Source organism: Boleophthalmus pectinirostris, unplaced genomic scaffold (genome assembly GCF_026225935.1).
Source record: "Boleophthalmus pectinirostris isolate CB_2022bp ecotype Guang Dong unplaced genomic scaffold, ASM2622593v1 HiC_scaffold_4, whole genome shotgun sequence".
Taxonomy (NCBI): domain Eukaryota; kingdom Metazoa; phylum Chordata; class Actinopteri; order Gobiiformes; family Gobiidae; genus Boleophthalmus; species Boleophthalmus pectinirostris.
In genome coordinates, this window is record NW_026571353.1 from 34,310,512 (window position 1) to 34,331,792 (window position 21,281).

At 45.2% G+C, this 21,281-nt stretch overlaps 1 protein-coding gene across 1 annotated transcript in view; it reads right to left on the minus strand.

Moving 5' to 3' along the window:
* The window catches only part of ntrk2a (neurotrophic tyrosine kinase, receptor, type 2a), a 337,581-nt gene that overhangs the window by 22,054 nt on the left and 294,246 nt on the right, over positions 1–21,281 (minus strand). Inside the window, exons 16-18 of the mRNA XM_055161959.1 lie at positions 17,926–18,098; positions 16,732–16,887; positions 16,211–16,301 (exon numbers count right to left, since the gene is read on the minus strand). Coding sequence (XP_055017934.1) covers positions 16,211–16,301; positions 16,732–16,887; positions 17,926–18,098 — 420 coding nt within the window. The remainder of the gene's footprint in view (positions 1–16,210; positions 16,302–16,731; positions 16,888–17,925; positions 18,099–21,281) is intronic.

Sequence of the window (21,281 nt, forward strand, 5' to 3'; positions counted from 1 at the left end):
TTTCTCTCCTCTCTCTCTCTGTCTCTCTCTCTTTCTCCCTCTCTCCTTTCTCTCTCTCGCTGTCTTATACTCTCTGTCTTTCTTCTTTCTCTCACTCTCTCCTTACTCTCTCCTCTTTCTCTCTCTCTCTTTTCACTATCTACTTCATCGTGTTTGTTTCTTTTGTGGTTCTTAGAAGACTGACAAACGCTCTCTCTCTCTCTCTCTCTCTCGTCTGTCGCTGTCACTGTTGCTCTCTCTCACTCTTTCTCTCTCTCTGTCTGTCTGTCTCTTCTCTCTCCATCTCTCTTTCTCTCCTCCTTCTCTCGTTTAAAGTGTTTGTTTCTTTTGTGGACGGGGGATTCTTGGAGCTCTGACAAACTGTCGCTCCTCGCTGTCACTTTCTCCGTCTCTCTGTTTCTCTCTCTCTCTCTCACACACTGACAGATTATCTTTCCTCTCCTCTCTCTCGTTCTCTCTCTCGTTCTCTCTCGTTCTCTCTCTCTCTCTCTCGTCTCTCTCTCGTTCTCTCTCTCGTTCTCTCTCTCGTTCTCTCTCTCGTTCTCTCTCTCGTTCTCTCTCTCGTTCTCTCTCTATCTTTCTCTCACTCACTCACTTTTCACCATCACTGTGTTTGTTTCTTTCGTGGATGTGCTCTGACAAACTCTCTCTTTCTCTCTCTCCAACTCTCTCGCTTGGTCCTGGTTTAGTCCTTTTTTGATTCTGGTTTAGTCCTGGTTTAGTCCTGAGTTTTGTCCTGGTTTGGTCCTGGATTTAGTCCTGGTTTAGTCCTCATTTGAACGTGGATTAGTTCTGGTTCATTCCGGGTTTAGTCCGGGTTTGGCCTGGTTTGATCCTGGTTTAGTACTTGTCTAGTCCTGGTGGAGTCCTGGTTTAGTGCTGTTTTGGTTCTGGTTTAAATCTGGTTTAGTCCAAGTTTAGTCCTGGTTTAGTCCTGGTTTAGTCCTGGTTTGGCATGGTTTATTCCTGGTTTAGTCCTGGTTTAGTCCTGGTTTAGTCCTGGTTTAGTCCCGGTTCAGTCCTTGTTTATTTCTGATTTGGCCCTGGTTTGGTCCTAGTTTAGTCCAGGTTTGGCACAGTTTAGTCCTGGTTTAGGCCTGGTTTAGTCCCTGTCTAGTCCTAGTTTTGTCATTGTTTAGTCCTGGTTTAGTCCTGGTTCAGTCTTGGTTTAGTCCAGGTTTAGTCCTTGTCTAGTCCTGGTTTAGTACTTATTTGGTCCTGTTTTGGTCCATCCTGGTTTTCCTGGTCCCCAGTTCCTGGTTAGTCCTGGTTTAGTCCTGGTTTAGTCCTGGTTTAGTCCCTGTCTAGTCCTGGTTTTGTCATAGTTTAGTCCAGGTTTAGTCCTAGTTTGTTTGTTCATGGTCTAGTCATGATTTAGTCCGGATTTAGACTTTGTTCAGTCTTTATTTTGAAATTAAGTCAAAGTCAGATAAGAATCCCTCTTAAAGGTGCAGTGTGTAACTTTTCTGTAAGAGGCTCGTCTCCACGGCAACGCCAAGAAACAAAAACTCAGAACTGTTCAGTGTTTTTCTCTGTCGCAAAAATAAACTGAAGTGAACTTTGTTTTTGTAAATTCTAGATAAAAAAGTCTGTTATTCAATCACAAAGGAGCTTTTGTTGTGAGCGGAAAAAACTCGAACATTTGTGCCAATTTAATTCTTCAAAAATAATTATCCACGTTTGATTTATTCAACGTTTCTTTCTCCGTCTGAAATTCTATGTGTTTGTGAAATCCCCAACACCACTCTGTCCTGGTTTAGTCTTGGTTTAGTCCTCGTTCAGGTCTGGTTTAGTCCTGGTTTAGTTCTGTTTTTTTTCTGGTTTAGTCCTGGTTTAGTCCAGGTTTAGTCCTGATTTAGTCCTAGTTTAGTCCTGGTTTAGTTCTAGTTTAGTCTGTTTAGTCCTGTTTAGTCCTGGTTTAGTCCTGATTTAGTCCTAGTTTAGTCCTGGTTTAGTCCAGGTTTAGTCCTGATTTAGTCCTAGTTTAGTCCGGTTTAGTCCTAGTTTAGTCCTGGTTTAGTCCTGATTTAGTCCTAGTTTAGTCCTGGTTTAGTCCTAGTTTAGTCCTGGTTTAGTCTTTAGTCCTGGTTTAGTCCTAGTCCTGGTTTAGTCCTGATTTAGTCCTGGTTTAGTCCTGGTTTAATTCTAGTTTAGTCCTGGTTTAGTCCTGGTTTAGTCTGGTTTAGTCCTGGTTTAGTCCTTTTAGTCTGTTTAGTCTGGTTTAGTCTGTTTAGTTCTGGTTTAGTCCTATTTAGTCTGGTTTAGTCCTGGTTTAGTTCTAGTTTAGTCCTGGTTAGTCCTGATTTAGTCCTGGTTTAGTCCTTTAGTCCTGTTTAGTCCTTTAGTCCTGGTTTAGTCCTGGTTTAGTCCTGGTTTAGTCTGGTTTAGTCCTGGTTTAGTCCTGGTTTAGTCCTGGTTTAGTCTGGTTTAGTCTGGTTTAGTCCTGGTTTAGTCCTGGTTTAGTCTAGGTTTAGTCCTGGTTTAGTCCTGGTTTAGTCCTGGTTTAGGTTTAGTCCTGGTCCTGTTTAGTTCTGGTTTAGTCCTGGTTAGTCCTTTAGTCCTGGTTTAGTCCTGGTTTAGTCCTGTTTAGTCAGTTTCTGTTTAGTCCTGGTTTAGTCCTTGGTTTAGTCCTGGTTTAGTTCTGGTTTAGTCCTGGTTAGTCCTGGTTTAGTCTGGTTTAGTCTGGTTTAGTCCTGTTTAGTCCTGGTTTAGTCCTGGTTTAGTCCTTGGTTTAGTCTTGGTTTAGCCCTGGTTTAGTTTCCTGGTTTAGTCCTGGTTTAGTCCTGGTTTAGTCCTTGTTTAGTCCTGGTTTAGTCCTGGTTTAGTCCTGTTTAGTTTAGTCCTGGTTTAGTCTTGGTTTAGTCTGGTTTAGTTCTGGTTTAGTCCTGGTTTAGTCCTGGTTTAGTCCTGGTTTAGTGGTTTAGTCCTGGTTTAGTCTTGGTTTAGCCCTGGTTTAGTTCTGGTTTAGTCTGGTTTAGTCTTGGTTTAGTCCTGGTTTAGTCCTGGTTTAGTCTTGGTTTAGTCCTGGTTTAATCCTCGCGCTGGTATAAAATAAAAAAAAAGGAAACGGAAAAAAAAAAAACCAAAGAAAATCCAAGAATCACCCGAGTTGTGACCTTCGGGAGGATGTGGTTTCCATGGCAACTGCTCGGCTTCAGAGGCCCACGTTGGTAGTGCTCAGGGGGGGGGGCGGAGCTTGAGCGACCGGCCCCGCCCCCTCCCTCTCGTCAGGCCGTACCTCAGTCGCCCTCGCTGTTGCCGTGGAGACGCTGTGACTCTTTCCCACATGGTGCTTTGTGTGCGGCTCGTTCTGTCTCTCGGCCTCTCGCTCACGGCTCGGGTTTGTGAAGCGGCCGCCAGCGTGAGGACGGTTTAAAGGAGACGTGTTACGCAAAAGTGACTCTTGTGAGACTTAAGTCCTGCCTGGTTTAGTCCTGGTCTAGTCCTGGTTCAGTCCTGGTTTAATCTTGGTCTAGTCCTGATTTGGTCCTGGTTTTATCCTGGTTCAGTCCTGGTTTAGTACTTTTTTGGTTCTGGTTTAATTCTGGTTTAGTCATGATTTGGTCCTAGTCCTAGTCCTGGTCTAGTCCTGGTTTAGTCCTGGTTCAGCCCTGCTTTACTTCTGATTTAGTCTTGGTTTAGTCCTGGTCTAGTCCTGGTTTAGTTCTGGTTTAGTCTTGGTTCAGTCCTGGTTCAGTCCTCGTTCAGTCCTGTTTTAGTTCTGGTTTAGTCCTGTTTTAGCCCTGATTTAGTCATAGTTTAGTCCTGGTTTAGTCCTAGTTTAGTCCTGGTTTAGTCCTGATTTAGTCCTGGTGTAGTCCTGGTTTAGTCCTGATTTAGTCCTGATATAGCCCTGACATGGTCCTGGTTTAATCTTGGTTTAGACCTGGTTTAGTCTTGGTTTAGTCTTTGTCTAATCCTGGTTTAGTCCTCATCTAGTCCTGGTCTAGTCCTGGTTTGATCCCGGTACTGCCTTCATTTGGTCCTGGTTTGATCCTTTTATTGGCTCTGGTCTCGTCCTAGTTTGGTCCTGCTAAGTCCTAGATTGGCTCTGATTTGGTCGTAGTTTGATCCTGGTTCAGTCCTAGTTTAGACCTGGTTTAGTCCTGGGTTAGTCATGATTTAGTCCTGATTTAGTCCTGGTTTAGTCCTAGTTTAGACCTGTTTTAGTCTTGGTTTAGACCTGGTTTAGTCCTGGTTTAGTGCTGGGTTAGTCCTGATTTAGTCCTGATTTAGTCCTGGTTTAGTCCTAGTTTAGTCCTAGTTTAGTCCTGGTTTAGTCCTGGTTTAGTCCTGGTTCAGTCCTGGTTCAGTCCTGGTTTAGTCCTTTATTGGCTCTGGTTTAGTCTTGGTTTGGTTCTGGTCTAGTCCTAGTTTGGTCCTGGTTTAGCCATGATTTAGTCCTGATCTAGTTCTGAATTGGTCCAGGTTTAGTCCTGGTTTAGTCCTAGTTTAGTCCTGGTTTAGTCCTGATTTAGTCCTACTTTAGTCCTGGTTTAGTCTTGATTTAGTCTGTTTTATTAAGATGAGAAAACATTATAACACAAATTGGAAAACATCTTTTTAAGTCACATTTAAAGTCCTCAAAATGTCTCCTTCTTCTTCTTCTTCTTCTGTTGTAGTTTTTGTGCTTTCGTGTTTAACTCCGCCGGCTGCGCTCTGATTGGCCGAAACACTCGGCTCCGCCCCGTCATTGGTCTAAAATCGGCGTAGTCCCGCCCACGCCCGCTCTAAAAACAACCCGACTCCCATCAGCGCGCGATTGTGTAAGAGCCCCGTGACGTCATCGCTTCTCCTCCTCCTCCTCCTCCTCCCTCGTTCTCTCTCTTCTCTCTCTCTCCATCTATTCCCCTGTTCTCTCCATCTCTCTCTCTTTCTCTCTTTCTCTCTCTCTCTCCTCCGTGCAGCAGTCAGTCCCACGCTTTCTATTTTCTCCCCTCGAACACGCAAATACAAGCAGATACGGAGGAGAGAGAGAGAAAAGAAAAGAGGAGAGGAGAGGAGGATGAAAGGAAGAAGAGGAGGAGAAAGAGGGGTAGAGAGAAAGAGGAGAAAGAGGGGAAGGAGGAGGAGAAAGGAGAGAGAAATAGGAGAGGAGAGGAGGATGAAAGGAAGAAGAGGAGGAGGAAGAAGGGTAGAAAGAAAGAGGGAAGAGAGGGAGAGAAAGAGGAGAGAAAGAGGAGCAAAAGAAAGAGAGAAAGAGAAAGAAGAGGGTGGATGAGAGAGAGGATGAGATAAAGAGGAGAGAGGGAGGACGAAAGGAAGAAGAGGAGGAGGAAGAGGGGTAGAGAGAAAGAGGAAAAGGAAAAGAAAAAGGAAAAAGAAACGATAGAGAAAGAAGAGGGTGGATGAGAAGGAGGAAGAAGAAAGAGGGAGAGAGGAGAGAGGGAGGATGAAAAGAAGAAGAAGAGGGGGAAAAGGGGTAGAAAGAAAGAGGAGCAAAAGAGAGAGAAAGAGGAGACAGAGAGTGAGAGAGAGAGAGAGGGAGAGAAAGAGGAGAGAGAGAGAGAGAGAGAGAGAAAGAGAAAGAAGAGGGTGGATGAGAGCGAGGAGAGGAGAAAGGAGAGATAAAGAGGAGAGAGGGAGGAGGAGAGGAAGAAGAGGAGGAGGAAGAGGGGTAGAGAGAAAGAGGAGAGAGAGAGGGAGAGAAAGGAAAGAGAGGGAGAGAGAAAGATGAGGGTGGATGAGAGGGAGGAGAGGAGAAAGGAGAGATAAAGAGGAGAGGGAGGATGAAAGGAAGAGGGGTAGAGAGAAAGAGGAGAGGGAGGAAGAGAAAGAGGAAAGAGAGGGAGAGAAAGAGGAGAAAGGGAGGACGAAAGGAAGAAGAGGAGGAGGAAGATTGGTAGAAAGAAAGAGGGAAGAGAGGGAGAGAAAGAGGAGAGAAAGAGGAGCAAAAGAAAGAGAGAAAGAGAAAGAAGAGGGTGGATGAGAGCGAGGAAGAGATAAAGAGGAGAGAGGGAGGACGAAAGGAAGAAGAGGAGGAGGAAGAGGGGGAGAGAGAAAGAGGAGGAAAAGAAAGAGGAGAGAGAAAGAAGAGAGAGAGGACAGAAAGAGGAGAGAGAGGGAGAGAAGGAGGAGAAGAGGATGAAAGGAAGAAGAGGAGGAGGAAGAGGGGTAGAGAGAAAAGAGGAGAAAAAGGAAAAAGAAACGATAGAGAAAGAAGAGGGTGGATGAGAAGAAGGAAGAAGAGAAGGAAAAGGGTAGAAAGAAAGAGGAGCGAAAGAGAGAGAAAGAGGAGACAGAGAGAGAGAGAGAAAGAGAAAGAAGAGGGTGGATGAGAGAGAGGAAGAGATAAAGAGGAGAGAGGGAGGACGAAAGGAAGAAGAGGAGGAGGAAGAGGGGGAGAGAAAGAGAGAGAGAGAGAAGAGGAGAGAGAAAGAAGAGGGTGGAGGAGAGGGAGGAGAGGAGAAAGGAGAAGAAAGGAGGAGAAGAGGAGAGAAGAGAGAGAAGAGGAGGAAGAGAGGAAGAGAGGAAAGAGAAGAAGAGGGAGAGAAAGAGAGAGAGAGAAAGAGAGAAAGAAGAGGGTGGATGAGAGCGAGGAAGAGAGGAGGAGAGAGGAGAGATAAAGAGGAGAGAGGGAGGATGAAAGGAAGAAGAGGAGGAGGAAGAGGGGTAGAGAGAAAGAGAAGAGAGAAGGAGAGAAAGAGGAAAGAGAAGGAGAGAAAGAGAAAGAGAGGAAAGGAGGAGGAGAAAGGAGAGGAAAGGAGGAGAAAGGAAGAGGAGAAGGAGAGAGGTCAAAGAGAGAAGAGGAGAGAGAGGAGAGAGAAGAGAGAGAGAAGAGGGTGGATGAGGGAGGAGAGGAGAAAGGAGAGAGAAAGAGGAGAGAGGGAGACGAAAGGAAGAGAGAGGAGGAAGAGGTAGAAAGAAAGAGGGAAGAGAGAAAGAGGACAAGGAGGAGAGAGGAGAGGAAAGAGAAGAACACGGAGAGGAGAGAGGAAGAGAGAAGGGGGAGAGAAAGAGGAGAGGAGAGGAGAAAGAGAGGGAGAGAAAGAGCAAGAAGATGGTGGATGAGAAAGCGAGAAAGAGGAGAGAGGGAGGACGAACGGAAGAGGGGAGAGCGTTAGGGAAGGAGGGAAGGAGAGAGGAAGGGGAAGAAGAGGGGAAGAAGAAAAGGGGGAAGAGAGCGAGAGAGAGAGAGAGAGAGAGAAAGTTGGAGAGTGAGGAGTAAGGAAAGAGAGGAGCGAGGGAGGATGAAAGGAAGAGGGGAAAGAGGAGTTAGGGAGGAAGAGAGTGAAGAGAGAAAGAGGATAGTGGAGGAGAGAGGAGAAGAAGAGAGTGATAAGTGAGGGGAGAAAGAGAGAGAGGAGGGGGAGAGAAAGAGGAGAAGAAAGTGAGGAGTAAGGGAGGAGAGAGAGAGGATAAGTGAAGGAGGAGTCAGAGGGAGAGAGAGAGAGGAGGAGAGGAGAAAATGGAAAAAGAAAAGGATGAGGAGGGGGTGATGTTGAAGAAAAGATGGGGGAGAAAGAGGAGAGATAGAGGAGAAGCTGACGGAGAAAGAGAAAAGAGGCAGGGAAGTGGGTGAGCTAGAGGAGAGAGAGAAGAGTGAGGGAGAAAGAGAGCGAGAAAAGGGTAGAGAGAAAGAGGAGAGAAAGAGAAAGCAGAACGTGGATGAGAGGGAGGAGAGGAGAAAGGATAGAGAAAGAAGAGAGAGGGAGGATGAAAGGAAGAGGAGGAGAAAGAGGAGTAGAGGGGGGAGAGAGGGAGAGAAAGAGGAGAAATAGGGAGAGAGAGAGGAGAGAGGGGAGAGAGGGAGGATGAACAGAAGGAGAGGAGGAAGAGGGGTAGAGAGAAAGGGGAGAGAAAGAGGAGAGAGGGAGGATGAACGAAAGAAGGAAGCAAGTTAGGGAAGGAGGGACGGAGGAGAGAGGAGGGGGAAGAAGAGGGGAATGGGAAAAGGGGGAAGATAGAGAGAGAGAGAGAGAGAGAGAGAGAGAGAGAGAGAGAGAGAGAGAGAGAGGGAGGGAGGAAAGTTAAAAAAGAGAGAGGAGTGGAGGATGAGAGTTGAGGAGAAAGGAGATGGAACAGAAGAGAGGGAGGAAAAAAGAGTTATAAGAGAAATGAGTGAGGAAGAGGGAAAAGAGAAGGAGGAAGGAGGAGGGAGAGGTGTGTGTGTGTGTGTATGTGTGGTGTGTGTGTGTGTGTGTGTGTGTTGTGTGTGTGTGTGTGTGTGTGTGTGTGTGTGTGTGTGTGTGTGTGTGTGTGTGTGTGTGTGTGTGTGTGTGTGTGTGTGTGTGTGTGTGTGTGTGTGTGTGTGTGTGTGTGTGTGTGTGTGTGTGTGTGTGTGTGTGTGTGTGTGTGTGTGTGTGTGTGTGTGTGTGTGTGTGTGTGTGTGTGTGTGTGTGTGTGTGTGTGTGTGTGTGTGTGTGTGTGTGTGTGTGTGTGTGTGTGTGTGTGTGTGTGTGTGTGTGTGGTGTGTGTGTGTGTGTGTGTGTGTGTATGTGTGTGTGTGTGTGTGTGTGTGTGTCGTGTGTGTGTGTGTGTGTGTGTGTGTGTGTGTGTGTGTGTGTGTGTGTGTGTATGTGTGTGTGTGTGTGTGTGTGTGTGTGTGTGTGTGAGTCATAGGTTTTCCTGACGCAGACACACGACTGATCTACAGCTGCTCAACAAACTCTTTAAACGTGTCGTATTCATGGATCTGGAAGAACAATTTAGACTATAACTCATTTATAATATCCAGGGTAGTGGGCGTGGTACCCGGGAGTACCCAGGGTACCTGGGTACTCGGGGGCGTCCAGAACAGAAGCCCGAGCCTCAGCTGCTCCTCTCCTCGTGGAGGAGCAGCGGCTCTACTCCGAGCTCCTCCCGTGTCACTCAGCTCCTCACACTATCTCTAAGGGAGCACCCAGACTCCCTGCGGAGGAAATCATTTTGGCCACTTGTATCTGCGATCTTGACCTTTTGATCACTGCTGCCTTAAGCGGAGAGTTCAAACCAGGACTAAACCAGGACTAAACCAGGACTGAAACCAACCAGGACTAAACCAGGACTAAACCAGGACTAAAACAGGACTAAACCAGACTCTGAACTAAACCAGGACTAAACCAGGACTAAACCAGGACTGAACCAGGACTGAACCAGGACTGAACCAGGACTAAACCAGGACTGAACCAGGACTGAACCAGGACTGAACCAGGACTGAACCAGGACTGAGTGGTCTGACTGAGGAGAGGAAGAGGAGAGGAAAAGGAGGAGGAGAAGGAGGAGGAGAGGAAGAGAGGAGGAGGAGGAAGAGGAGAGGAAAAGAGGAGGAGAAGGAAGAAGAGGAGGAGGAGGAGAGAGAGAAGTGAGAGGAGGAGGAAGAGAGGGAAAGAGGAGGAGAAGAGAAGGAAGGAGGGAGGAGGAGAAACGAGGGTAAAGAGGGAGAGAGGAAGAGGAGGAGACGGAGAGAGGAAGAGGGAGAGAGGAGGGGGAAGAGAAAGACAGAAGGGAGAAAGGAAGGGAAGCCGAGTTGAAGAGAGAGGAGGAAGGAGAGGAGGAGAGGAAAGGAGGGAGAGAAAGAAGAGAAGGAGGGACGAGCAGAGAGGCTCTCTGGGGGAGAGAGAGAGAGAGAGAGAGAGAGGAGGGAGAGGAAGAGGACAAGAGGATGGAGAGACAGAGAAAGGGAGTGAGGGAGAAGAGGAGGGTGAGAGGAAGAGGAGGAGGAGGGAGTGGAGAGATGGAGGGAGAGGAAGGAGAGGAGAGAAGGGCGAGAGAAAGAAGTGGAGAGGAAGGGGAGAGAGGATGGAAGGAGAGGAGGAGGAAAGGAGAGGGAGGAGAGAGGAGGGGAGGAGGAAAGAAGGAGAGAGGAGGAGGAGAGAGGGACAGAGGAAGAGGAGGAGGAGAGAGAGGAAGAGAGAGAGAGAGAGAGAGAGAGGAGAGAAGGAGAAGGGAGAAGGGAAGGAAGGGAAGGAAGAGGAGAGGAGAGAGGAGAGAGAGGAGGAGAAAGAGAGGAGGGAGCGAGGGAGAGGGGAGGAAGAAGAGGAGTGAGGCCGAGGGAGGGATGGAGAGGAGGAGAGAGAGAGAGAGAGGAGCGTGGGAGAGAGGGAACGAGAGAGAGAGAGGAGAGCGAAAGGGAGGGAGGGAGGGAGAGAGGAGAGAAGGAGAAAGAGGATGGACAGAGAGGAGGAGAGAGAGCGGAAGAGAGGAGGAAGAGGAGAACGAGGGAGAGAGGGAGGAAGAAGAGAAGGAAAGAGAGAGGGAGAGGAAGAGTGTTATGGTGTCACAAACATCAGCACAAAGAGAAGAAGAGAAACAGCCTTGACTTGAAGAGCACAGTTGTGGAGCTCTGTGTTTGGCTCAAGAACGTCTCCGTCTCGATTTTCTGACGGGGGAAGTGAAGAAAAAAAAAAAACTCAAAAAAATCTGTCCGTTTTAAGAGGCGAAAGACAAAATTTCAGACGGAAATTTGAAAAGAACGAGAAAAACAAGAAATCGTTTTCCATCTCCACAAAGTCCCATTTCATCTTTTCATTTTCAGTCGTTTAAAAGGAAAACAAAAAAGAGGAGCGTCTGCGTAAAAAACCCCCAAAACAAACAAAAAATAAAAAAACACCTCCAAAAACACAGAATAAAGCTGCACTGTGGAACTTTTCCCTCTGAGGCTTTGCTACACTTTAATCTGAGTTTTGTTTCAGCGAAAATCTGAGCAGACGGAGCTGATCTGTGCCGCTCAGTTTCAACACGTTTTATCCGTGTTGGATCATGTGAGCGTCGTGTCACCGTGGTAACTGCTGAATATTTCACCATTCACACACATGCAGAGCCTCCCCACACTACAGTGAAAGTATCAGTACTCTTACTTGGATAAAGTAGAGTAATACTACAGTAAAGGTATCAGTACTTTTACTTTAATACAGTACTGCAATACTACAGTAAAAGTATGTGTACTCTTACTGGAGTACAGTAGAGTAACACTACAGTGAAAGTATCAGTACTCTTACTTGAGTACAGTAGAGTAGTACTACAGTGAAAGTACTCTTACTTGCATACAGTAGAGTTACTACAGTGAAAATACTCTTACTTATACAGTAGAGTAGTACTACAGTTAAAATAGTCTTACTTGAGTACAGTAGATTAGTACTACAGTGAAAGTACTCATTACTTGGTCTGCATTTTTGTTTTGCTTTGTTCTATAAAAGTATCAAAATTTTCAAACACATACAAAACAAAGTTTGAAACAAAAAAAAAATACTCTTACTTGGTTACAGTAGAGTAGTACTACAGTGTCAGTACTCTTACTTGAGTACAGTAGAGTAGTACTCTACCAGTACAGTACTACTTACTTACTTGAGTACAGTAGAGTAGTACTACAGTGTCAGTACTCTTACTTGAGTACAGTATAGAGTAGTAGTACAGTCAGTACTCTTACTTTACAGTAGAGAGTACTACAGTAGTACTGTCAGTATACAGTAGTACTACAGTGTCAGTAACTACTAGTACTACAGTGTCAGTTACAGTAGAGTAGTACTACAGTACTTGTCAGTACTCTTACTTGAGTACAGTAGAGTAGTACTACAGTGTCAGTACTCTTACTTGAGTACAGTAGAGTAGTACTACAGTGTCAGTACTCTTACTTGAGTACAGTAGAGTAGTACTACAGTGTCAGTACTCTTACTTGAGTACAGTAGAGTAGTACTACAGTGTCAGTACTCTTACTTGAGTACAGTAGAGTAGTACTACAGTGTCAGTACTCTTACTTGGTTACAGTAGAGTAGTACTACAGTGTCAGTACTTAACTTGTACAGTAGAGTAGTACTACAGTGTCAGTACTCTTACTTGGTTACAGTAGAGTAGTACTACAGTGTCAGTACTCTTACTTGAGTTACAGTAGAGTAGTACTACAGTGTCAGTACTCTTACTGAGTACAGTAGAGTAGTACTACAGTGTCAGTATCTTACTTGAGTACAGTAGAGTAGTAGAGTAGTACTACAGTGTTCAGTACTCTTACTTGGTTACAGTAGAGTAGTACTACAGTGTCAGTACTCTTACTTGAGTTACAGTAGAGTAGTACTACAGTGTCAGTACTCTTACTTGAGTTACAGTAGAGTAGTACACGTGTCAGTACTCTACTTGAGTACAGTAGAGTAGTACTACAGTGTCAGTACTCTTACTTGGTTACAGTAGAGTAGTACTACAGTGTCAGTACTCTTACTTGAGTACAGTAGANGAGAGAGAGAGAGAGAGGAGGGAGAGGAAGAGGACAAGAGGACGGAGAGACAGAGAAAGGGAGTGAGGGAAAGAGGAGGGTGAAGGAAGAGAGGAGGAGGGAGTGGAGAGATGGAGGGAGGAAGTAGAGGAGAGAAGGGCGAGAGAAAGAGAGATCAGGAGGAGGAAGAAGGGGAAGAGGAGAAGAGAGGAGGAGGAGAGGAGGAAGGAGAGGAGAGGAGAGGAGGAAGAGAGGAGAGAAGGAGAGAGGAGGAGGAGAGGAGGAGGAGAGAAGAGGAGGAGGAGAGGAAGAGAGGAAGGGAAGAGGAGGAGGAGGAAGAAGAAGGAGAGGAGAGGAGGGAGAGAGAGAGGAAGAGCAAGGACGAAGAGCAAGGAGGGAGAGAAGGAGGGAGAGGAAGAGCAGGGAGTGAGAGGTGGAGGAGGAGAAGGGGGAGGAGAGAGAGAAGGAATGGAAAGGAGGAGGAAGAAGAGGAGGATGGAGGGATGAAGAGGAGGAGGAGGGAGAGAGAGGGGGAAGAGAAAGAGAGGAGGGAGAAAGGAAGGGAAACTGAGCTGAAGAGAGAGGAAGGAGGGAGAGGAGGAAGGGATTGGGGAGAGGAAGAGGAGAGGGAAGAACAGAGAGGCTCTCTGGGAGAGAGAGAGAGAGAGAGAGAGGAGGGAGAGGAAGAGGACAAGAGGATGGAGAGACAGAGAAAGGGAGTGAGGGAGAAGAGGAGGATGAGAGGAAGAGGAGGAGGGTGAGAAAGAAGTGGAGAGGAGGGAGAGAGAGGATAGACGGAGAGGAAGAGAAAGCGAGGAGGAGGGTGGGAGGGAGATCGAGAGAGGGATGGAGAAGAGGAGGGAGGGAGAGGAGGGAGAGATGGAGAAAGGGAAGGAGAAAGGGAGAAGAAGAGAAAGAGAGGAAGAGGAGTAGGGGATTGGGGAGAGGAAAAGGAAGGAGAGAGGAGGGAGAAGAGGAACAGCAAAGAGGAAGAGGAGGGGGTAGAGAAAAGGAGAGAGGAAGAGGAGAGGAGGACAGAGAGACAGAGAAAGGGAGTGAGGGAGAAGAGGAGGGTGAGAGGAAGAGGAGGAGGAGGGAGTGGAGAGATGGAGGGAGAGGAAGGAGAGGAGAGAAGGGCGAGAGAAAGAAGTGGAGAGGAAGGGGAGAGAGGATGGAAGGAGAGGAGGAGGAAAGGAGAGGAGGAGGGAGAGAGAAGAAGAAAGAGAGAGGGAGAGGAAGAGGAGAAGGGAAGGGAAGGAAAGGAGGAGAGAGGGAGAGCGGAGAGGGAGAGAAGGAGGGAGAGAGGAGAGAGAGGAGGAGAAAGAGAGGAGGGAGCGAGGGAGAGGGGAGGAAGAAGACGAGTGAGGCCGAGGGAGGATGGAGAGGAGGAGAGAGAGAGAGAGAGGGAGCGTGGGAGAGAGGGAACGAGAGAGAGAGAGGAGAGCGAAAGGGAGGGAGGGAGGGAGGGGGAGAGAGGAGAGAAGGAGAAAGAGGATGGACAGAGAGGAGGAGAGAGAGCGGAAGAGGGCGGGAGAGGAGGAAGAGGAGAACGAGGGAGAGAGGGAGAAGAAGAGAAGGAAAGAGAGAGGGAGAGGAAGAGTGTTATGGTGTCACAAACATCAGCACAAAGAGAAGAAGAGAAACAGCCTTGACTTGAAGAGCAGAGTTGTGGAGCTCTGTGTTTGGCTCAAGAACGTCTCCGTCTCGATTTTTCTGACGGCGGAAGTGGAAAAAAAAAAAAAAAAAAAAAAAAAAATCTGTCCGTTTTAAGAGGCGAAAGACAAAATTTCAGACGGAAATTTGAAAAGAACGAGAAAAACAAGAAATCGTTTTCCATCTCCACAAAGTCCCATTTCATCTTTTCATTTTCAGTCGTTTAAAAGGAAAACAAAAAAGAGGAGCGTCGGTGTAAAAAAAAATAAAAAATAAAAAAAGCACCTCCAAAAACACAGAATAAAGCTGCACTGTGGAACTTTTCCCTCTGAGGCTTTGCTACACTTTAATCTGAGTTTTGTTTCAGTGAAAATCTGAGCAGAAGGAGCTGATCTGTGCCGCTCAGTTTCAACACGTTTTTATCCGTGTTGGATCATGTGAGCGTCGTGTCACCGTGGTAACTGCTGAATATTTCACCATTCACACACATGCAGAGCCTCCCCACACTACAGTGAAAGTATCAGTACTCTTACTTGGATAAAGTAGAGTAATACTACAGTAAAGGTATCAGTACTTTTACTTTAATACAGTACTGCAATACTACAGTAAAAGTATGTGTACAGTACTTACTCAGGAGTACAGTAGAGTAGTACTACAGTGAAAGTACTCTTACTTGCTACAGTATAGTACAGTATAGTAAAAAATACTCTTACTTGAGTACAGTAGAGTAGTTACTACAGTGAAAAGTACTCTACTTAATACAGTAGAGTAGTAGTACAATAAAATACTTACTTGCAGTACAGTAGAGTAGTACTACAGTGAAAATACTCTTACTTGAGTACAGTAGAGTAGTACTACAGTGAAAATACTCTTACTTGCATACACTAGATGCTCTCAGTATTATTCAGTTTTATGTGGTCTGCATTTTTGTTTTGCTTTGTTCTATAAAAGTATCAAAATTTTCAAACACATACAAAACAAAGTTTGAAACAAAAAAAAAATACTCTTACTTGGTTACAGTAGAGTAGTACTACAGTGTCAGTACTCTTACTTGAGTACAGTAGAGTAGTACTACAGTGTCAGTACTCTTACTTGAGTACAGTAGAGTAGTAGTACTACAGTGTCAGTACTCTTACTTGAGTACAGTAGAGTAGTACTACAGTGTCAGTACTCTTACTTTGAGTACAGTAGTACTACAGTGTCAGTACTCTTACTTGGTTACAGTAGAGTAGTACTACAGTGTCAGTACTCTTACTTGAGTACAGTAGAGTAGTACTACAGTGTCAGTACTCTTACTTGAGTACAGTAGAGTAGTACTACAGTGTCAGTACTCTTACTTGAGTACAGTAGAGTAGTACTACAGTGTCAGTACTCTTACTTGGTTACAGTAGAGTAGTACTACAGTGTCAGTACTCTTACTTGAGTACAGTAGAGTAGTACTACAGTGTCAGTACTCTTACTTGGTTACAGTAGAGTAGTACTACAGTGTCAGTACTCTTACTTGGTTACAGTAGAGTAGTACTACAGTGTCAGTACTCTTACTTGAGTACAGTAGAGTAGTACTACAGTGTCAGTACTCTTACTTGGTTACAGTAGAGTAGTACTACAGTGTCAGTACTCTTACTTGGTTACAGTAGAGTAGTACTACAGTGTCAGTACTCTTACTTGAGTACAGTAGAGTAGTACTACAGTGTCAGTACTCTTACTTGAGTACAGTAGAGTAGTACTACAGTGTCAGTACTCTTACTTGAGTACAGTAGAGTAGTACTACTACAGTGTGTCAGTACTTCTTACTTGGTTACAGTAGAGTAGTACTACAGTGTCAGTACTCTTACTTGAGTACAGTAGAGTAGTACTACAGTGTCAGTACTCTTACTTGAGTACAGTAGAGTAGTACTACAGTGTCAGTACTCTTACTTGAGTTACAGTAGAGTAGTACTACAGTGTCAGTAGTACTCTCACTTGTAGTTACAGTAGAGTAGTACTACAGTGTCAGTACTCTTACTTGGTTACAGTAGAGTAGTACTACAGTGTCAGTACTCTTACTTGGTTACAGTAGAGTAGTACTACAGTGTCAGTACTCTTACTTGAGTACAGTAGAGTAGTACTACAGTGTCAGTACTCTTACTTGGTTACAGTAGAGTAGTACTACAGTGTCAGTACTCTTACTTGAGTACAGTAGTACTACAGTGTCAGTACTCTTACTTGAGTTACAGTAGAGTAGTACTACAGTGTCAGTACTCTTACTTGAGTACAGTAGTAGTACTACAGTGTCAGTACTCTTACTTGAGTACAGTAGAGTAGTACTACAGTGTCAGTACTCTTACGTGAGTACAGTAGTGTGTCTGGGTCCATGCTCATGCTGCAGTGGGGGTGTGGGTCCATGCACAGGAGGAGGAGGAGGAGGATGTAGAGTAAAAGTGTGACACATACACCTACCCTGTAGTAGTCAGTGCTGTACACGTCTCGGGACATCCCAAAGTCCCCGATCTTCACCAGCAGGTTCTCCCCGACCAGGCAGTTTCTGACGAGCACACAGCACATCATCAGCACAGGGATTTACGTTCATGTTTGAATAATCCTCTATTGTCCTGAAAACTCCTGTTTGCACCTACCACCTATCTCCACCCACTAATGTGTAGTTAGTTACAATTATTTTAAAATTTAGACATACATTAAAAAAAAAAAAAAATGCTACTTCCCACAGTAAAAAGCCTTTATCAAAAGTTGGAGCACATTTGAAAACATCAATGGTCCAGTTTGTATAGTTCAGTCATTTTAGATCAGTATTGCAGTTTACAATGTACAAAATGTAAAACCATACAAAACAATAATGTATGTCTGTTAAATATGTAAACAAACATAACATGTTTGTTTAACCTTGTACCACTGTGTTTGTACTAGTGTACTTGAACCATAACACCAGAGCCGTCCCGTGCTCGCTGGCGCCTCACCTGGTGGCCAGGTCGCGGTGCACAAAGTGCTGGGAGGCCAGGTACACCATCCCTGAGGCGATCTGCTGAGCGATGTGTAACATCTGAGACTGAGTGAGCTCCACAGGCCTGGTGGTCCCTCCCTCCGCCATGAGCACGGCGTCTGGACCATGGGACCTGGACACACAGAAGAGGCACCGTTAGGTTTTATTATCTTGGTATTTTGCAGATAAATCAACTAAAAGTGTCTGTGAGGCGCTTCAACTGACTTCTGACCATATTATGTTATTTTTTAATCTGTTATGAGGTTGTTTCCCCATTAAAAACAGACCTGGAGTTGTGGAGTTATGTTTAACACTAACACATAACTGAAATATCGTGATATCGTATCGTCAAAAGTCTCACAATAACATCGTGGACTGTCACAATATATCGAATCACAAGTTTCTCTGCTTAATTAAATGCAGGTTTTACAGTAGTAACAGCTTATAAACATCTGGAACTACATATCCCATGATTCATTTCAGCGCAGACAACATGAAGAAATATGTTTTTTACTTGAATTTTTGGGATTATGACGGAAATAATTAACATCAAAATCTTGTCAAGGTATTTTAAAAGCAGAAACGTGTCCCATCTACAATAATATCAGCTTCTCCAAAATATCGCAATAAATATCGTACCGTGAGATGTACATCATGATAATATCGCACTGAGAGATTTGGATATTGTTACATCTCTATTTAACACACAAACTCTGCATATTTACGCTAAGTTCTTGTCTAAAATAGAAAACACCTTGTGACGTCATGTGGTAATACAGGTGCTCCACTATGTTTTTAAACTCCATACACCTTCATTAGAATCATTTGGATAATTTAAGACCTGGAATTGCCGATCTCTACTAAACCAAAGTTAAAAGGAAACTGTTAAAGTGGACTGGAGCATTTTGAGCTGTACACAGAGTAATAATAAAGGATTAAAATGTGTAATTGACACAAAACACGACTCCAAGTCTAACATTTATTCATGATGTGTCAAAAATACAATAATCCCTTCTGTGAATGAGGGAGACTCTCCACAGATCTGACCTGTGATGTGGTGTAGTGCTGTAACCTGCTCGTCTCCCTTGTGACAGACACTGTAGGTTTAATCTACACTGTGGGACATTCCTTTAAGTATCAAAACGTGGATAGTGAGAGTACACGGTCTTGCCTGAGGAACTTGTTGAGGTCTCCGTGCTTCATGTACTCAAACACCATGATGAGGGGGTCGCTCTCCACGCACACGCCGTAGAACGTCACGATGTGCTCGTGCTGGAGGTTGGTCAGGAGCTCGGCCTCGCGGTGGAAGTCCTTTCGGGCGTTTTCGCTGGCCTCCTTCAGGGTCTGTAAGAAAACACACGACAACGTTACATTTAAAAGATTTTTCACATGTATTTGAGCAAAACTGATTTTACTCCAGCTGTTGAGGTCCTAATAGTCAGACTGGCCCCACCTCGTGCCTCCACTCAGTTTTATTTCTCTCTCTCTTAGGTCAGGAATCAGAATACAATAGACCAGGGGTGCTCAATACGTCGATCGCGATCTACCAGTCGATCGCCAAGGTCATGTGGGTAGATCGCCTTGTCTCGTCTCGACTCGCGTTTGGACTCGGTCTTTTCTCTCTCTCAAGGTCTGACACTCAACAAGTGTGATCATATTTCATTACGGCCGCTGCTGTTGGTAATAAACTTGTAGCGGGTGCAGGAGCGTGTGGGGCGTCTCAGTGCAGCCTGTGCGCTCATTTGAAACCCGCGGAGACTCTACGGCGCATCACAAACACACACGCTCCCTACGCACGGCTCGTCTGCGACAGCGTGTGCCCTCGTGTACCAGCGTGCATCACAGGGCAGGTTCAACTTCCTAAACATCCTACCTGTCCATCTGCCTCACGTCAGCACGCCGCCCCTCGCCTTTTCACGCTCTCGCTCCTTCCTGCGTACAGCGAACACAAGCCCCTCCCACAGTGCGGCTGATTAGAAGAGCAAGACCAAACGTGAAGCAAAAACCAGTCTAAATTTGTGTTACAGTGTTGGCACAAAGCAGGTCTACAGCATAGAGCGGATCTACAGAACAGACCTACTGCCACATTTGGCTGAAGTTTGTCTAACAAAAGTGCACAAATGCATCTGTGTTTGTCACGATGTGCGTTTGGTTTGGTAAACGTGCAGAGGCTGGTAAATATCACTGCAAAACCAGAAAAGAATGAAACTCCAGTTTGGAACTTTAAAAAACAGGTTTAAAAATCTTCCTTCACTTTTTTCACAGTTTTGTGTAAAGTGCCAGAGGAAGTTCTCTTAAAGAAGAGGTTCTCAAACTGTGGGTGAGGGTCCAAAACGGGGCACAGAGTGTTTCAGTGCAGTTTACTTGGTTTTGTATTAGGTAGATCTTTATGACTTGGTCATTTTGTAAGTAGCTTGCATGCTGAAAAAGTGTGAGCACCTCTGCACTAGACAGTTCGCAAAAACCCCGGAGGTGCAAGTTTGGGCACCAGGCAATCAGCGAAGAGCCAGACATTCTGTGTTGGCAATGATTCTTCTTACGGGTTTTAGGAAAAGCTTAATATACCAGTTATCCCCATTAGTGGCGAACTACATACGTCACGACCAAATAGCAGCGATTGGTTAAATGATTAAAAAAGTACCTGCCTATGGTCGAGCGAACGAATCCTAATGCTGCGAGGTCAGACGGTTTCCACGAAGTGAAACCGGCTGATGAATCAGACTAGGGGTCAAAATAAGTCAGCTGCATCTAATCATAAAGCATCGGGGAATCAGGAAGTGCATCAGTGTGCGAAATACCCGTCAATATTCAGGTTGGTCCCCATCTGCAAATTGTTGAGCAGAGTTGTGATCGCCTTTAATGCACAGATTTGATTGGCTCAGTAGCGTGACGATTGGTTTGTTTGTTCCTTGGTCCATTAATACATTGTTGTAAAGTTTAGACTCTAAACTGAATAGGCCCTTTTCAATTGATTCAACTTATAAAATGAACTGCATTGCGCCTCGTGTGAGAAATGCTACAGTCGGACCAGATCCAAACAACACTCCTGACCCAGCGGGAGCAGCTCTGGTTCAGGCCGGGCTCAGATGCGTTTGAGCGAGGAGAGGTGCACGGAGGAACTGGATTCACGTTGCTGTTTTATGAGTTCATGGCGATAACTTGAGATGAGGACGGCCCGCGGTTTTAACAGGGAACACAGAAACCTTTCGCAATACATGTGTCCTGAATTTTGGACTTCCGGTCACTGCGCAATGCAAACTGGGAAGGATCCTCCCAAAAACTGAGCATCAAACCACCATGTTTGTTTACCCAGTGGGATGCGTCTACTGACAAAGTCGATCTTTTCTAGTCTTTTGAACCATATCACTTTTGTTTCTGGTTCTGATATTGTCATATTTTAGTTTTGGGATTCGGACATCGTAATTGTGTGGTTGTTGGATCCTAACAGCGGAAAACGGCTCGAGAAACGGGCTTCGGAAGTTTGCGAACTCCATAAATGCAAAAGGGAATCAGACGTGTGTGACTGCAAACCTCCGTTCAAACTGTTTCCCTTCACAACAGAATTGAAAAATAGTGAAAGGCGAAGGAGATGGGCAGGACTGATCCACGGGAAGGACGAAAAAACAAACCTTTGACTATCTAAGAAATCATCCCAGCAAACATTTTGTACGTGGAGCACGAACAAAGCAAAATCCTGATCCCTCACTCAACCATAGTTAAGAATTTAAAAAGTCAACGCCAAAATGAAAGGCACCAGCTGTTCACCAAGAAACACCTTCCACTGCAAAGCGACCGAGACGTGATGTTGCTGTAAAACCACAAGAACAAGAAAGTGCAGCTCAGTCTGTTTGTCTTCTGCTCCTCTCTTGTTGTCGCTCCACATACAAAATCTTCGCTGCAAACTCGGGATGATTTCTTAGGCAGCCACAGGTTTCCTTTTTGGTCCTTCCTGTGGATCAACCCGCCCATCGCCTTCAAATTTTACTATTTTTCAATTCCGCTGGGAAGAGAAACAGTTTGAGCAGAGGTTTGCAGTCACACACATCTGATTCCCTTTTGCATTTATGGAGTTCGCAAACTTCCAAAGCCCATTTTCTGCAGTTAGGATCCAACACAAGTACGATGTCCGAATCCCAAAACTAAAACATGACAATATCAGAACCAGAAACAAAAGCGATGTGGTTCAAAAGACTTGAAAAGATCGACTTTGTCAATAGACGCATCCCACTGGGAAAACAAACATGGAGATTTGATGTTCACTTTTTTTTCGGAGGACCCTTCCCAGTATGCATTGCGCGATGGAAGTCCAAAATTCGGGATGCATGTATTGGAGGTACATCTGTTACCCCGCTGTTTTTTCATTGTTTGTTTGTTGTTTTTTTTAAAGAAATTATGAGCTCCCTAAAAATTTGGCTTTTGAGGTTTTTTAGGGGGTGTAATGTATTTCACACACCGATTAGCATGCTAGTTGTTGTGTTTGCTCCACTCTGGTCTCCAAAAGTGTTAAAAAGACGCTCATAAACTCAT